At 38.6% G+C, this 18,385-nt stretch overlaps 1 protein-coding gene across 2 annotated transcripts in view; it reads left to right on the top strand.

Moving 5' to 3' along the window:
• The first annotated feature begins 966 nt into the window (after window positions 1–966).
• The window catches only part of LOC117918602, a 55,754-nt gene continuing 38,335 nt past the window's right edge, over window positions 967–18,385 (top strand). The window contains exons 1-10 of one of the 2 annotated variants that reach the window (XM_034835363.1): window positions 967–1,082; window positions 1,196–1,347; window positions 2,660–2,769; window positions 14,359–14,524; window positions 14,678–14,778; window positions 14,907–14,979; window positions 15,075–15,210; window positions 17,034–17,194; window positions 17,335–17,459; window positions 17,541–17,640. In XM_034835363.1, the coding sequence (XP_034691254.1) occupies window positions 1,215–1,347; window positions 2,660–2,769; window positions 14,359–14,524; window positions 14,678–14,778; window positions 14,907–14,979; window positions 15,075–15,210; window positions 17,034–17,194; window positions 17,335–17,459; window positions 17,541–17,640 (1,105 nt within the window). In that variant the 5' untranslated portion in view covers window positions 967–1,082; window positions 1,196–1,214. The remainder of the gene's footprint in view (window positions 1,083–1,195; window positions 1,348–2,659; window positions 2,770–14,358; window positions 14,525–14,677; window positions 14,779–14,906; window positions 14,980–15,074; window positions 15,211–17,033; window positions 17,195–17,334; window positions 17,460–17,540; window positions 17,641–18,385) is intronic. The other variant, XM_034835362.1, reaches the window with a different exon arrangement.

Genomic DNA, 18,385 nt, shown 5'->3' with positions numbered 1-18,385 from the left:
ATTTGGCCAAGACATCAAGCAAGTGAGCTTCCAAAGCATTGTAAAGCATCATTTGTGTAATAAAAACTTCTTTTCCTTAAGTGTTGCCTTCGGTTCTCTTAGCTTCCAAGTTGTGTGCCTAACTTAGCCTAACTAGCTAAGTACGAGGGGAAGGTTGACTTAATGACGTCAAGTGTCTTGAAGTTGTCTAAGGCACATGAGCTTAGGAAAAGCCTAAGTCTGTGACACATAGCTAGCTTCTTCAATCTCTATCTTTCTTTCTCTTTTCTTATATTGTACTGAAATCTTAGTGCTAACCTTAAGAGTAAAAATGAATCTTTTTAAAAACCCATATTTGATATCCCTTTTGATTGTAGGAAGAATGAAGTTAGTTAATGGACGAGATTGCCACATATCTGTAGATTGAAGACATGGAAAGAGGGTTTTGTTGGAAAATTATGTTTCAACAAATTTACTCACATATTCTACCTCTTCTTAATTATATTTATCATTTTGAATAATGGGCTTATAAGTTTCATATAAAAAATTAAACATCAACTCTTAACTATTGGTCCATAAGCAGAATCATCATCAAAGTTGAAAGATTGGGCTTGAATTTATACCTTACATGAATGATTGTGAGGTTATGTTATTTTTCTGAAAAGATTTGTTTTAAATTTAAATAGTAAAACATTCTCTCAAAAAAAAATTAAATAAAAGAAAAGTCTTTAACTTTCAATTATCTTGTGAATATGCAATCAAATATATCATAAAGTAATTCTTTTTTGACAAGTAATAGAAGCTTTGTCCGAAAAGGGAAACCTAGGGGAGGCCCATTTCTTTTCGGCCTTTCCGACACTCAAAATGGGCAGAGGAAATTGGACTGCAGGCCACGGTATTGGAATATTAAACTGGCCCAGCCTTAATCAGCAAAGCCTGTAATTGGGCCGGACTGCCTAGGTTCATCACTTCCACAGAAGAAAGAGTCCAATTTCGGGTCGTCCCTCTTCGATTTCCCGTAGCTGGCTTTTTTTCCTCGATCTCTCCTTTCTTCCTTGCTGTTCAGATGAGCTCCCACCTTTGGAAGTTAATTTAAGTATCAGGTATCGCAATTCTCTTCCATCAATTACATCAGCGCCATTAGATTGTTATCTCTCCACATAGATCTGAATCAAATCGCTCCCTCCTCTACGACACCATTTGGTGATCTTTACAGGAGAAAAAGCATAGGATCCATGGAGTGGGCGACGGTGCAGCATCTGGATCTGCGCCATGTTGGCCGAGGTCAAAAGCCGCTGCAGCCTCACGCGGCCGCATTTCATCCAAGTCAGGCACTCATTGCCGCGGCCATAGGAAACTACATCATAGGTATGACTCTAATTTTCTTTCACGACAACCCATACACAGAACACTCCTTCACCGCGAGATCTGCCGTGGCTGATTTGGTCCTAATGCTTATATTCTCAAATTCATGTGGGCTACTGAATAATTTCTTTGTTTTATAGGCATTTATTCAAACCATTTCCTAAATTCTCGTGGTCAATAGCAATTATCTTTTATTGTGTTTGCGTTATTATTTTAGTTAGATTTCTTATTTTTTCTGTTATTAAGAGACTTTTAGTCTTTGGAAGCACCTAAGTTAATGCTAGTCCTAAAGCTTTTATTTAACCTTCCCCTGGCATTCGCTAAGGAGATTCAAGTGCCCCTTATGTTTTTATTCTTTATGCAGAATGTCTTGCTAGGAGTATTTCCAAAATTTCCAAGGAATCATAGTCCTTTTTTGCACGAGTAGAGCAGTTAGAAAGAAAAAACGTGTGTTGTTATGGTTCCAACATGCATTGGGCTTTCCCCAAATTCCATACTTGTTTTCTTTGTGCTCATTCCAGCTTAACACCCAGGCATTGTTGATGAATTGTTCATGAATGCATAGGATAATAGGAAAATAGGGGGAGTTGATCCTATTATTTAAGTGGTTGAAGTATCATATCTCTCTAGTAGTTTGCATTTTTGGACCAATTTCCCTTAACAGAAGAAGGAAGAAGAAAATTTCATGTTATTGGTTGATTGAACTGTCGCACCTGTGATTTTCATTTGAGTATTAATCTCTAAGATTTTACCTTTTACACTTAGGCTGAATGATATGGTGGATAATTATACATTGAGTTAAATGATAGTGGATATGTTTATTAACTGGGCTAATCCTATATAAGCTATTGCTCATCTAACACTCTAATGTTGATGTATTTTATAATACAACAAAGCTGTATGGATGGATGTAATTTGTTAGGGATTGATGATGTAAGGTAACTCTTGTTACCATTGCTCCTTGTTGATGCCTGAAACCTATTAACAAGCGTGTGGACAGGATTGCTAGGGTTTGACATAGCAAACCCAAAGAACCTGAATTGCTATGGAACTATAATTAGGGATATTTAAATTTTTTTTGTCTACCAAAAAAAAAAAAAAAGAAGAAGTTTTTTGGCATCTAGTTGTTTTCTCAGGACTGGAAAAGTCACATATGTGTCTCACTGTCTACTGTAAACAATTATCTGTTGAGTATTACTGTACATTCAGAAAATTTTTCAACAAATGCACACAGAGATCTATGCGTGCATCCTTGCTTTTGCTGTTATAAACAAATGTGTCATATGATGATCATTTTTTTTTCTTTGGTATGCAGAATTTGATGCACTTACTGGAAGCAAGGTGTCTTCCATTGACATTGGTGCTCCTGTTGTCCGTATGTCTTATAGTCCTACAAGTAGTCATGCTGTGGTTGCTATTCTTGAGGTTGGTTCTGTACAAAATACTTCTCCTTTTAGGCTGTTTGGATTATATTAGGCATCTGGAAGTCACCAAAGGTAGAATATGTTTGATGGTTTTGATTGCTAATATTTGTGCTTCTGAGTGTCTACAGTTGAGATATTTAAAGCATAATAGTTTCATTGCAAGAGGGAACTGTAGCCACATTAGCTGTTTTTTCTTGATTTCCATGAAGTCGTTGTTGCAATCATCTAATATGAGACATAGCTCTAGGCTAATTCTAGTCATTACATTACATGCAATTAAAATTTGATTTGAATTTTTATTTTTTGGATAAAATTTGCATTTTGTGTTGCTTTGTAGACATCATTGTTTCACTAGTCATCTTTTTTTTTTTTTTTCCTTGTAAACAAATATTTTCTTTTTATGGAGGTTGTGATTATGCATATATAACTACTTAATTGTTTCATTCTATTTGTCTTTCTATTAGTAGGATAGATTGTGACCAAAAGTACCAAATGGTGAATCCATGTGCAATGGAAGCATAAGAGGCATGTTTAAAAAAAGAAAAGCCAAAGAGAAAAGGAAAAAGAAGCAAATAGAAAACAAAAGACTATAACAACTCTAAACAAGATAAGCCATAAATAAGATAAAAAAGGGCACCTCCTTAGACCATATGATGAACCCAAGTGCTTTGGAGGTATGCAAGAGACATGTTAAGCATAAGGAGCCAAAAAGAAAAAGGAAAATGAAGCAATAGAAGCCAAAGTACCATAAAACTCCTAAAACAGGATAAACCTTCAATGGAGTTAAGAAAAGAAAGCCTCCTTGGACAATAAAAGACATAGACCGAGAAATAAGGATTGCATATCCCTTTCTTTCAATCTACTCTCTGAATTTAACACCTATCTAATATACTCATGTTTTTCCTTCCAAATGCATCTAGTAAGACATAGGGGAGCTTATTGTCGCAATGTCCTCCTTTTTTTCATTTTGAACTTTCCATGCTAACTAGAGAACAAATCTTTTTCTGGTTTGGAAGATCCAAGTCACACCAACATCTTTGGTGTGGGTGACCTTGGCTCTCTAGTTGCGAAACAATGATCAAGAGATGGTTAGATGTGTCCTCCTGTTTGCAAATAGTGCACGTCCCAAATAGGCCCTGATACAAAGAAGGGCGCACCTTTGAAGGAACTGTTAGATCTTGGACTGCATAAATCGGGTTTCCACCCCTCAAGCTAAAGCCTTGGAGCGGGATTTTGGTTGAAATGTCTCCTTTAGAGTTAAGCTTCCATCTTATAGTATCCACCCTTTCTTGATTAACTTTGAGGAGTAATCATGATCATTAGAGCAGTAACTACCCCAAATTCCCAACCATTTATGTTTCTAATAAAAGGTAGAGGTTAGCGAATCCTTTCCTTTAATCTTACCATAATCAACCATTGTGACACTTTTGTTTCATTAATAGTGAATAGTTATTGAAGGAAAAGTTTAGCGTTCTTCGCACCTTACCATCTCCCACTAAGAAGCAAAAGAACATGGAGCAACCTATTCAACATGTCTTTGTACTCTTTCGTTGTCCTTTGTTATAAACCTGTACATTGCCATTGATTTAGCATCGTGCGGAGTTGATGATTCTCCATTCCTGTGAGGCCACATGTCTCGTGTCTCCATGTGTTTGCCATACATTTATCTCTAAATTGCTTCTTGAATTATGTTAGGGTAGCACCTTAGCATGGATGCCTACCCAATGCCCAGGTTAAGTGCTGGTAAGCTATGTGATCAGACTAGACAAAAAGATACCTGGAAGGTAGGCACACTTTGGCCATACCCAGTATGGCTATATAGTTAAATCATGAAGTGATTTTTTCCTTATGGCAACCCTTATTATAATAAAGAAACCTTCAATGGAAACCTTCAACATGATGGCATAATGGAGCTCTCCTGGAAGTGTTGGTATGGGGTGGAATCGAAGCCCTTTGAGATTTTGAAGGAGATGGTTAAAGGCAAGGAAGTTAGTCTACTTGTGGAGAAGGGATGACGTCTTTCCTCTTAGGTCAGAGAGGCCTTGCTATGTTGTTGAAGGGGGTTGAACTTTGTTGTGACAATAATACCATAAGCCTTTTTGAATGGAGTGAAAGGAAGGGGTAGAGTTTTTAAGTTGGAACTTCAAAGCAATAATGCATGTAGTTGTTTGCATCGGTCTGTATTGTCGGTAGCAGGGAAGAGATTCTCCTTAATCTTTCCAGGAGGAAGGGGTATTCTAAGGGGTTGGAAGACTTTGACAAGCAAATCGAGGAGCATCAGTGTTGCTCTAGTAACCATTCTTGTGAAGATGCCCTGGGGGGATGTTCATCAATTGAGTGGTGTGCAGAAGAGACCCCTCTCAAAGGTGTTTTTTATGTAGTTGTGATTCCAAAGGCAAGAGGGAATTGGTTGAGGTAGTTTGGATCCAGCACGGGAGGGGTGCTTCTTTGCCACCTATGACAGTAGTACCAAAAGCTCTTTAGGATGGAGTGGAAGGAAGAGAAGAGAGTTTTTTAAGCTGGAACTTTGAAACAATAATGTGGGTGGTTGTTTGTAGTGGTCTGTATTGTCCATAGAGGGGAAGAGATTCTCCTTAATCTTTCCATAAGGAAGGGGTATTCCAGGGGGTTGGAAGGCTCTGGCAAGCAAATCAAGGAGCATTGTTGTTGTTCTAGTAACCATTCCTGTGAAAGCCCTTCGATAGGATGGTCATCAATTGAGAAGTGTGTGGAAGTGGCCCCTCTCAAATGTGTTTTTTGTGTGGATGGGGTTGTAGAGGCAAGGGGGAAGTGGCTAAGGCAGTTTGGATCCAGTGCAGAAGAGGTGCTTCTTTGCCACCTCTAGGTGGGATGATTTTTTGGTGACATATTCTCCACCAAAGAAAGATTTTCCTTTTCTTCTCCAAGATGTGGGTTCCCCCATTTTTACTGAGGTAAGGTGTATTAGTTTTGCTAAGGTAGTAGGGGTCCCTTTATTGTTTATTAGGCCAAAAGAAATGCCCATACTCTAAAGGATTCTCCTCAAATTGTTGAGGTAGGGGTTTCTCCCCTGGTCTGGCCTCATTACATGGCCATCTCTTAATAACCTAATAACCTCCTCACACTCCCTCTAAATTGCCCTTTTTGGTTGTAGAACATTTATGCTATTATGCTTGCTTGTGATATAGAGGGTGTCTAGCATGAACTTGGTGGCTAGATTAGAAGACTCACTTAGATGGGGATAGATATGTATCAAGACCATGTCAATGAGATAGAGATAAAAAGGGACCTGTTAGTACCTGAAGGACACATGTTAATGACAAAGTGTAACATGCTATCTTAGGATGATGTGCAGGCCTATACTTCCTTGTTCCCAAGGCTTTGCAGGCCTTTAATTGTTAGGTGTGTACCAATCTGCTAGCTTGTTTGGTTGGACTCCTATATAAAAGGCCCAAGAGGGCTCATTGATGGTACAACAACTCCAGAGCTCTTAAGCCCTTATTCTGGACACCTTTGGGTATTCCCGAGTTCTCTTCTTGGGGCTTTGATTCCTTGGGTCTGCCGCCTCTCAATTTGCTTTACTTTTCTCTCAAACCTCAACATCCCACCATCCACATGGTTAGGTGACCTCTCCTCCTACTAAGCACCTTACCCAAAAAGATAGCTTTTTATTATGTATTGGTTTTTGCTATGTCAGAATGGACCATGTTTACATGCTTTCACGTTTTTCTTTTTGTTGTCCATTTCTTGATATTTCATTGTCACTTCAGTTATCACCAGATGTAAGATTGTAAGTCATGGGTAGTAAGTTTCTTTGCAGAATGTGGTTATTTTGAAAATTCTTGTTGTAATAATTTTTGTTGAATTTTGTTTCTTGACACGAAATATGAGATGAAAAATAATAAGTTCTGTATATTAGATTCACTATACACACAGTTTATATAAGAGATTACAAGAGAAGAAATAGGAAACAAGAGACATAATAGGAAACTAACTTATTCCTAAACTAACTTATTCCTAAATTATGAAACTATCTATTTACAGAAATAGGAAATTAACATAATAGAAAAATAATTCTCCTATTCTACTTACAGCTTAACACTCCTCCTCAAGCTGAGGGAAAGATGTCTTCCATTCCCAACTAGAATACAAGATCATGAAACATTGAACTGTTCAGCCCTTTTGTTAGGATATCAGCTAATTGATGTTATGATGGAACATAGGACATACACACTACTCCTTCCTCCAATTTTTCTTTGATGAAATGCCTATCAATCTCAATATGTTTTGTCCTATCGTGTTGTATAGGGTTATGAGCAATATTGATAGCTGACTTGTTGTCACAATAGAGTTTCATAGGACCATCTCACTTGATTCTCAAATCATCTAGTATAATTTTCAGTCAAAGTAGTTCACACAACCCTTGAGCATGACCCTAAACTCTGATTCTGCAGACGACCTTGCTACCACATTCTGCTTTTTACTTCTCCATGTTACCAGATTACCTCCAAGAAAAGTACAATACCCTGTAGTTGATCTTCGATTCACTAGGGAACCTGCATAGTCAGCGTTGATGTATGCTTCTAGCGCAAGAGTATTGTTCTTCTTGAACAAAATTCCTTTCTCGGTGTTGCCTTTCAAGTAATGCAACACCCTGTAAGCAGCTTGAAGATGAAGTTTTCTTGGATCATGCATGAATTGACTGATCATGCTCACCGAGTAGGCGATGTTTGGCCGAGTGTGAGCAAGGTTTATGAGCCTACCAACCAGCCTCTGGTACATTCTTTTATCCACCACTGGTTCTTCTTTAGCTTCTCCCAACTTGTGGTTTGGATCCATTGGGGTAAAGACTGGTTTACACCCAATCTTCCCTGTTTCTGCCAATAGATCAGTCACATACTTTTGTTGAGAGATGAAGATCCCTTGTGTGGAATATGCCACCTCAATACCGAGGAAGTACTTCAGTTTCCCTAGTTCCTTTATCTCAAACTCTGTTGCTAATCTCTGCTTCACTTCATGCTTTTCTCTCTCATCATTTCCAATTACTATGATATCGTCAACATAGATTAGAAGAGCAGTTACTCCCCCTGTAGCCGAGTGCTTAATGAAGAGAGTGTGGTCACCTTGGCTTTGTTTGTACCCAGACTCTTTCATGACTTTTGCAAATCTCCCAAACCAAGCCCTAGGAAATTGTTTTAGCCCATAAAGGGCCTTTTTCAGCTTTCACACCTTGTTACCTGTGTTTCCCTCAAATCCTGGTGGGATGCTCATGTAAATCTCTTCATCTAAATCACCATGAAGAAATGCATTCTTAACATCATATTATAGGAGTTGCCAATTGTAGTGGGCAGCCAGTAACAACAGGATTTTTATAGTATTCATTTTTGCAACTGGAGCAAAAGTTTCCTGATAATCAACTCCATAAGTTTGAGTGTACCCTTTGGCTACCAATCTTGCTTTATGTCTCTCAAGAGATCCATCAACCTTATATTTTAGTGTGAAAATCCACTTGCAATCAACAATGTTTTTCCCTTTCGGTCTTTCAACAATCTCCCATGTTTTATTCTTTTCTAATGCATTCATCTCCTCTCTCATAGCATCCTTCTATTCCTTTTTTGTCAATGCCTCAGAAACAGTGTTAGGGATGATAGTGGTGTTTAGACTCACAATAAAATTCTTGTAGGCTGGTGATAGGTGCTTAAGAGACACATAGTGTGATAGTGGATAGAGTGGTCGGTTAGTGCATTCTCTGGTGCCTTTTCTGACAACAATGGAAAGGTATAGGTCTAGGTTATCTGTTGAGTCAGTGAAAGTTTCACCAGGTTGTGTATGTAAAGGTGGGTTTGATTTTACCGTGATTTCATTCCCAGGGTCTGAGTTGGATTCTTGGACTTGCTTTTGTTCTGGAATGACCTTTTCCCTTGAATACACCTTAGGAAACTGTGGAAAATTGCGAGTGACACTGGCTGGAACAGGGGATGACACATGTTTAGTGGTAAAATTGGGTGACTTAGGTGTGATTGACTCGGATGACTCAGGTTCTTCATCACCATGGGTTGAGACATGAGGAAGGTCAAGAGGTTCAAAGGACTCACAAGGACTATCTTCCATCGTTGAAATCTCCCCCTGAATAGAGGACTTAGGGAAAAAAGGTTTATTTTCTGTTAAGGTGACATTTGCAGAGATGTAAAATTTTCTGGTTGAGGGATTGTAACACTTGTATCCTTTTTGAGTGGATGAGTAACCAAGGAAGACACATTTTATGGCTCGGGGGTCTAGCTTGTCTCTATGTTGGCTGTGGACATGAACAAATGCAGTGCACCCAAATACCCTAGGGAGTGAGCCCATTTGAGGTTCTGAAGTGTGGATAGAAACTCTTAAGTATCTCTACGGGGCTTTTGTTGTCTAACACTCGTGAGGGAATTTTATTAATCATGTATGTGACAGTAATAACAGTTTCCCCCCAATAGGACTTAGGAACATTCCCTTGAAAGAGTAAGGCTCAAGTTGTGTTGAGAAAATGCCAATTTTTCCTCTTGGTTACCCCATTTTGTTGGGGTGTGTTAACACATGATGAGTCATAGAGAATGCCCTGTGATTGAAAATAGGGTGAAAAAATTTGGTTGAAGTAATCTCTAGCATTGTCTGTCCTAAAGCTTTTTATTTTAACCCTAAATTGGTTTTGAACCATTGAGTGGAAATTAGGTATAACAATGCTAACATCAGATTTTTGTTTAAGAAGAGAGATCCATGTAACCCAAGTGCAGTCATCAATTAAGGATACAAACCAACGAGCCCCAGAAGCATTAGGTATAGTCGAAGGACCCCATATGTCATCATGAATCAAATGAAAAGGATGAGAACTTCTTTTATTGCTAATAGGAAAAGATACACAAGTATGTTTTGCCAATTCACAAGTTTCGCAATGAAATTCAGAAATATCTAATCCTTGGAACAAATGAGGAAACATGACCTTTAAAACCCTAAAAGATGGATGACCTAGACGTAGGTGATACAACCAAATGGTATCTTTATTTGAGGAATTGAGAAAAGACAACGACAAATGATTTATGGAAAGCGCCCACTGTAGAAACAATTCCTTGGACAAAATTAAGATCAATAGGGAATGGCTATCAGAGGAGTAGAAGATTAGGGAAGGAATTGCTAATGCGTTTTATCAGCTGCTATCAGAAGATACGGGGTGGAAGGCGGACATTGGGAGGCTTCAGTTTGATCAAATTAGCCAACAAGAAGCTGAGAATCTGGAGAGGTTTCTTACAGAGGATGAAATTCATGCGGCTTTGATGGAGATGAATGGGGATAAAGCCCCTGGTCCGGATGACTTCACTATGGCTTTTTGGCAAAGTTGTTGGGATTTTGTTAAAGAGAAGATCCTAAAAATGTTCAAGGATTTCCATGACCATAGCTCCTTCCTCAAGAGCCTCAACAATACTTTTCTGGTTTTGATTCCCAAGAAAAGTGGGGCAGAGGACCTTGGAGATTTTAGACCTATTAGTCTTCTAGGGGGGCTTTACAAGCTATTGGCTAAAGTGTTAGCTAACAGACTGAAGAAAGTGGTTGGAAAGGTGGTTTCCACTTCTCAGAATGCCTTTGTGAGGGGAAGACAAATTCTTGACGCTTCCTTAGTTGCAAATGAAGTGATAGACTCGTGGCAGAAACGAAAAGAAAAAGGCCTTATTTGCAAATTGGACATAAAAAAAGCTTATGACAGCATCAATTGGAAGTTTTTGATGAAGGTTCTGCAAAAGATGGGATTTGGGCCTAAGTGGTTAGGGTGGATGTGGAGTTGCTTATCCTCAGTCAAATTCTCAGTGTTGGTTAATGGGGTGCCAACTGGCTTTTTCCCTAGCACTAAGGGCCTTAGACAAGGAGATCCCTATCTCCTTATCTCTTTGTTATGGGAATGGAAGTGCTAGATGTTCTAATTAGAAGAGCCGTGGAGGGGGGATTTTTATCAAGGTGTAACATTAGGGTGGTAGTAGATCCCCTTTGAACATCTCCCATTTGTTTTTTGCTGATGACACAATTGTGTTTTGTGAGGCTAGTAAGGAGCATCTAACTCGCTTAAGTTGGATTTTACTCTGGTTTGAAGCAGCTTCAGGACTAAGGATTAACTTAGCCAAGAGTGAAATTATTCCAGTTGGAGAGGTGGTGGAGATTGAAGAGTTGGCTGTTGAGTTAGGCTGCAGGGTGGGGTCATTACCCTCTCAGTACTTGGGTCTTCTCCTAGGGGCTCCTAATAGAGCTCCTTATATATGGGATGGGGTGGAAGAGAGAGTAAGGAGGAGACTTGCGCTTTGGAAACGACAATATATCTCTAAAGGGGGAAGAATCACTTTAATAAAAAGTACTTTGGTAGCATGCCAATCTATCAAATGTCCATCTTCAGAATGCCCAAGATTGTTGCTAGAAGGCTAGAGAAAGTGCAAAGGGACTTTCTGTGGGGAGGGGGAAATATGGAGGGGAAAATTCATCTAGTTAAATGGGAGGTGGTTTGTACAGACAAGGAAAAGAGTGGGCTAGGCCTTAGGAAGCTAGCCATGTTGAACAAAGCTTTACTTGGCAAGTGGATATGGAGGTATGCTTGTGACAAAGATAATCTTTGGAAACAAGTGATTAAGGTGAAGTATGGGTAAGAGGGTCTTGGATGGAGGCCAAAGAAGGCTAATGGGGCGGTTGGAGTAGGGGTTGGAAGGAGATTTGGAAAGAATCAGATTGGTGCTGAGATAACATGATATTCCGAGTTGGGGAGGGCAACAAGATCAGATTTTGGACAGATAATTGGTGTATTGATACAGCACTGTCCCATTGTTTTCCCCACCTCTTCAGCATGGCTGTCCAAAGGAGCTCAATGATTGAGGAAATGTGGGACCAAAATTCTGGTCAAGGAGGTTGGAATCTAAATTTTTTTAGGGACTTTAATGATTGGGAGCTAGATATGGTTGGGGATTTACTCCATATGCTGAGGGGTCATAGGCCTTCTTTGGAGGAAGATTCAGTCTTTTGGAGGCAAGGAAGAAATGGTCAGTTCAGGGTCAAGGAAGCTTATAGTTTGTTGACCAATTCTAATAATACAGGATTTCCTTCAAGAAGTATTTGGGTGGCTAGGGTGCTAACTAAAGTCATCTTCTTTGCATGGGAGGCGGCGTGGGGGAAGGTGTTTACTTTGGATAGACTTCAAAGAAGAGGGGTGCAACTTCCGAATTGTTGTTTTTTGTGTGGGTGTGAAGAAGAAAATGTAAATCATATCCTTATACATTGTACAGTGGTTAGAGCTTTGTGGGATATTGTCCTTGGGCTAGTAGATGTCAAATGGGTCTTTCCAGAATCTGTAAAGGAGGTCTTAATTAGCTGGAGGGGCTCGTTTGTGGGGAAGAAAAGGAAAAAGATTTGGGACTCCATTTCGTTGTGTATTTTTTGGACGGTTTGGATGGAGAGGAATAGATTAGCCTTTAAGGGGGGTGTGTTGAATATTCAGAAGTTAAAGAATTTTTTTCTCTGTAATTTGTGGAGTTGGGTCAAATTGTATTTAGGTGAGGAGGCTTTCTCCTTTATAGGTTTCCTGGAGTGGGTAGCATCCACTTAAGGGGAGGTGATTCTTTTTGTCTTTGTTTTTTGAGGCCCTAGCCGCCTTGTATACTCCCTGTATGCTTTGTGGCGTTTCGCCTCTCTTTTAATGCATATCCTTCTACTTATCAAAAAAAAAAAAAAAAATTATTACTAGTTTTCTGAGATGATTCAAGGTGGTAAAGACTACTCCTTTCCTTTGCAAGTCCAATCCTCCTCCCCAAGCCTTGTTCCTGAAAGACACAATAAGAAGGGAAAAAAATAGCATAACATTTAAAATCATGGGTAAGCTTTTGAATGGAAACAAGGTTGGCCGACAATTTTGGTACATGGAGGACATTTTTAAGAATAAGGGTAGGTGTGATGTATATGTCTCCGAAACCTGCAACGGTAGCTAAAGAGCCATTGGCCACTGCAATTTTCTTGTTACTTGGGCTTGGGGTATAGGTATGAAAAAGTTGAGATTTGGAGGTCATATGGTCTGTGGCACCGGAGTCTATAATCCAAGAGTCATCATAAATCCTGTGTGAGGCATTTATGTAAAAAGAGAATGAATGTGTACCTGAAAGAGCCAAAGAACAAGTTCCAGTAGGTTTGTCAAGGAATCCCAACAAGTTTCTCAGCTTCTCCATTTCTTCACTATTGAACCCGCCTGTTGCTGAATTTTCCTCAATTTTGGGCTGCTTTGCCATGTGTGCTTGAGGCCTTTGCTGCTCTCCACGGTTTCCCCATTCACGACTTGGTGGTTTACCATTCAACTTCCAACACTTCTCTTTTGTGTGCCTTGGTGTCTTGCAATAGGTGCACCAGAGATTGTCCTTGTTCTCCTTCCACCGATTGTCTCTACCTAAGTGTTTAGGCAGATCATTCTTTCCTTGCTCTGAATATTCTGTTTTTGCAACTAGGGCTAATCCATCGAAGGTTTGTGGTTCAAGCATAACACTCCTTCGGCTTTCCTCGCCTCAAATCAATGCCACCACCTCATTAAAGCATGGAACCTCCTGCTTGCCAAGAATCTGGATTCTCACTTGATCAAATTCTGGGTTAAACCCAAGAAGAAAATCATAGACTCTATCTTGTTCAATGAAATCCTTTAGAACAACGACATCCTCAGGACATTTGGTTTTTATCACCCTATAATGATCAAGTTCTTGCCACAAAGCTTTCAATTGATTGGCATATTCAGTAACCATTTTACTTCCCTGTTTTGCAGCAATCGTCTTCACCTTAACCTCATATACTTGAGCCGCATCTCTAGCTTTTGAATACGTCTGTTGGATTGCATTCCAAATATCCTTAGCCGTAGCCAAGAACATACATGTGTCGCTAATCTCAGGAGTCATAGAATTCCACAGCCACGCCATAATCATAGAATCTTCTTCATCCCATGCTTCAAAACGGGGATCTCTTGGTTTCGGCCCTGTACCCATAAGATGGCTGATCTTCCCTTTCCCTTTCAGCACAGTGCGAACAAGTTGAGACCATTTAAGGTAATTTTTTCCATCCAACCATATGCAGTCTGAATGTTTTGCAATTCCCCGGGTTGTTGAGATCGAACAATCTCCTCCGATTATGCTGTAGTAGTCGTCTCTACAACCTCCGACATCTTCCACGAAAAAAACCTGATCTCTTGGGAATTAAGGCAGATCGCGAAACAAAAAAACCAACAGCAAGGAAGGCTGGTAAAAGAAAAATGGCGATGAAGGCCAGAATGATGCCCAGGTCTTAAAAACCTACAGCTCTGATACCATGACATGAAATATGGGATGAAAAATAATAAGTTCTGTATATTAGATTGACTATACACATAGTTGATATAGGAGATTACAAGAGAAGAAATAGGAAACAAGAGACATAATATGAAACTAACTTATTCCTAAATCATAAAACTATCTATTTATAGAAATAGGAAACTAACATGATAGGAAAATAATTCTCCTATTCTATTTACAGCTTAACATTTCCTCCTTATGCAGGTCAATTTTTTATGTTTATTTTAATGTATTTTGTTTTCCATTTTCAGGACTGTACAATTCGGTCCTGTGATTTTGACACTGAGCAAACATTTGTGCTGCATTCACCTGAAAAGAGGATGGAACAAATTTCTCCTGATACAGAAGTTCATCTTGCTTTGACACCTCTCCAACCTGTTGTGTTCTTTGGTTTCCACCGAAGGATGAGTGTAACAGGTTTGATGTTACTTTCTATAGTTATCATTCACTGAATAGTTTTGCAGTTATGGTTGTTAAATTTTGAAGTTTCTGTTGTATCAAGTACCTGTGTTCTTTATGTTTTTGTGCCTAGTAGTGCTTCTAATTCTTGAATTGTTTCACTGCTTGAAGTTGTTGGAACTGTTGAAGGGGGGAGAGCACCAACAAAAATAAAGACAGATCTGAAGAAACCTGTTGTCAATCTTGCTTGCCACCCCCGCCTTCCTGTCCTGGTAACATGTTTAATTTGGTTGAGATTGTTCTATTTAGCACCGCATATGCATGGCATCTTAAGTGTGCAAACCTTTTGATTCTTGCGCTGATGGATACGTTTAGCAACTTTTTGCCTTTCATTTTTCAGTATGTAGCTTATGCAGATGGTTGGATTCGAGCTTACAACATTCAAACATATGCTGTTCATTATACACTACAACGTGAGATGGGTGTAACACTGTCTTTTTTGTTGAATATTTGACAGTTTTAATCCCCTTTTAACATAAAATTTCTCCTTCTTTTCTCCTTGTTCCAGTTGATAATACCATTAAGCTCATTGGTGCTGGTGCCTTTGCTTTTCATCCAACTTTGGAGTGGATTTTTGTTGGTGATAGACGGGGTACGCTACTTGCATGGGATGTATCAACTGAAAGACCCACTATGATAGGAATGTAAGCTCTTTATGGTTATCTTTTCTTTAGTTGTAAAAACATGTGATCTCAAAGTTTTCTGGTCATTTCTATAATAATTGTTATAATATTCTTAAAATCCAAATGTTTGGTATTAATTAGAATGGTAAAATAAGAGGCTGATAGGATGTCTATCAATTGGTTCCCGGTTTTGCATTTCCAAAAAGAAGTATTATTAGAGAAATGCGTAAAAATGTGAAATAGGAGAAGAAAGTGAAAATAAAAGATTGTATAAATGGATAAGCTTGTGTCATCTTGTAACTACCCCATTTCAATTATGGCAAATGCCCAATGGCTTGGTCCCGTTACCTTACAATTGTGCCATTTGGCATTGGCCCCATTACCTTGGTGCTCGGTCCTATTACCTTGGTGCTTGGAACTATTACCTTGGTGCTCATTATGATGATGATTGTTATTATTTTTATTTTTATTGTTATTTTGGGGTCCATGGTGCAGCAACATATACATGGTGTATACATTTGATACTCACCAAAGGAGACTATCTTCCTAGTATTATTATTATTTTGGGGTCCATGGTGCAGCAACGTATACATGGTGTATACATTTGACGCTCGCCAAAGGAGACTATCTATGTATACATTTGACGCTCACCAGAGGAGACGATCTGTGTGTACATTTGACACTCACCAAAGGAGACTATCTTTTCTAGTAATCTTATCTTGGAAACTAATTAAATCACCAAACTTGAAGAATTTTCACATTTAAATTCCAATTGGCTTTAGTTGTATAACACCTAAAAACCACATTACTCTGAATACCCATACAAGATCTTAAAACACTCTTCCTAATTCAAAACGAATCATAAGATAGTTTGTCCTACGTAGGCTGCTTCATTTGGTATACCATTTCTTTAATTAGAAGATTCACTTTTAAGATTTTATTTAATCCCACAGTCACATTGCTGGTTGCAACTGAATCCAATCCACTTCTGGCCTCTGGAAGCATTATATTCTTTATTCATTAATCATTGATAAACAATGGAGTATGTGGTATTCACTGGACATAAAAAGCACCCTCTTGAGTAAAAGCCTCCACACAAGGGTTACCAGGAAGAGGATCTTGATATGTATGAGCTATCAGTCTTTATGCAAAAGAATGCTGTACGTATAACCTAAAATTTTCTTGCCAACCTATTCAAGGCTGATTTCTAGACGTCAACAGAAAGATTGCTACATGCATATTTTATCTTTTTTTGGGCATATGGAATTGAACCTGCAACCTTGCCTATCGCTACTCCAACCATTTCCCACCTAAGCCAGGACTCAAGTGCCTACTTATGTCATATATATTTTGCTTGACTTTTGTAGGATTTGCACTTAATATTTCCTTAGATTTCTGACATGCATGATTGACTAATGACATTAACTATTTTTGATGACTATCTTGCAAATTTGCACTGCTCTTTCTCTTATGCTTGTAGTAATGTACTATGAGGCCATGATTTTAAGTGATATATGACAGCTGGTTTCTGAAATTTATCCACTGAATGTGGGAGCTCAGATTGATTATTGTGATGGATGAGCTGGGTTTTTTTAATGGGTATTCTTGGATGGGTAGGTCTTATCTTCTTGCAGGTTTAAGATGTTTTTAGGTATAGAGCTGTATAATATCTAACACAGCTTCTAAATTCATTGCACTTGCTTTACAATTTCATGCATGAAATTATTGGTTTTCTAGAAAGTTGTGATTTTTCTACAAAAATATTTTAATTCCATGTTTATCAGTGTAATCATCATTGTTTTTAGGAATTGACATTCTAATGGTTCATTTCTAATTGCTTTCAGTACACAAGTTGGCTCTCAACCAATAACATCAGTTGCTTGGCTCCCAGTGCTGCGGTTACTTGTCACTCTTTCCAAGGATGGAACTCTTCAAGTGTGGAAAACACGAGTGATGCTTAATCCAAATAGACCTCCTATGCAAGCAAATTTCTTTGAGCCTGCTGGTTAGCTGATTTGCTTGACTCTTTCTGCCTTTGCTATCAAAAGAATGATTCCTATGTGGTGAAATTTCTAGGTACATATGCTGAATTTCACTTTGTGAAAACAACTGTGGTTCACATATTTCTCATGTTTCATTCTGCAGCAATTGAATCAATAGACATCCCTCGCATTTTATCTCAGCAAGGTGGAGAGGCAGTTTATCCCTTGCCACGAATTAGAACTATAGAAGTTCATTCAAAATTGAATTTAGCAGTGTTACTGTTTGCAGTTAAGTGAAGCCATTTATGTCATTCATATCTGGTTTATTAGTTACAATCTGAAGAGTAAGTGATGTTCTCTGTCTACCAGAATATGACTGGCGGAGATAATTTGAAAAATAGAGCTGCATACACAAGGGAAGGAAGGAAACAACTTTTTGCTGTTCTGCAAGGTGCAAGGGGATCATCAGGTGATTGTTTATTCATATCTGAATATGTTTGTTTCCAAAATTTCTTGTGCAGTTGAAACTAAGCCTCAACTTCTTTGGATTGAACCCAACCCAAAACAGTTACACTACGGTTGAGAAATTTAATCCAACCTAAGGTTGGTTGAGGCCTTAGGTACGTCAACCTGAGACATGCATATGTTAATATTTTACCTATGTTTGATGACATGACCATATTTATGTGCAAAAATGTGCATATGTTTTGTTGGAAAGCATACAAAATTTTTCGAAGTAGTTTTTCTTACCTGTAACATTTGACACTAGTAATGGTAGTTCTACCACCCACTATTCTTTTGCCACATCCATTCTTTATGAGATCATTATGGTGCTTAAATACAAAGAATGAACGGATATAGGAAAATATGGAGCAAAAGTTAAGGCTCATCCTATAGCAATTACAAACATGATGGGGAACCCTAATTTGAATTGAATCAGAATGTTTCTATTGTGTAAGCTTAATTACAAACATTTTTTTTCTTGAGAAGCTGTTTGGGGGAAGATCTTAACTGTAGACACCTTAATAAAGAGGAGATGACAAATGGTCAATAGATGTAATTTTTGTAAAGAGAGTGAAGAATCGGCCGATCACATTTTGATTCATTGCACCAAGACAAGAGAGCTTTGGATCTTTTTATTAGCCCTCTTTGGGGTGGCTTGGGTTTTTCCAGATTTAGTGAGAAATCTCCTCTTTCAATGGAAAGTTAAGGGG

The sequence above is a fragment of the Vitis riparia genome, chromosome 7 (genome assembly GCF_004353265.1).
Source record: "Vitis riparia cultivar Riparia Gloire de Montpellier isolate 1030 chromosome 7, EGFV_Vit.rip_1.0, whole genome shotgun sequence".
Classification (NCBI taxonomy): domain Eukaryota; kingdom Viridiplantae; phylum Streptophyta; class Magnoliopsida; order Vitales; family Vitaceae; genus Vitis; species Vitis riparia.
Note: the sequence above shows the minus strand (reverse complement) of the source record. Positions and strands in the feature narration are given on the sequence as shown.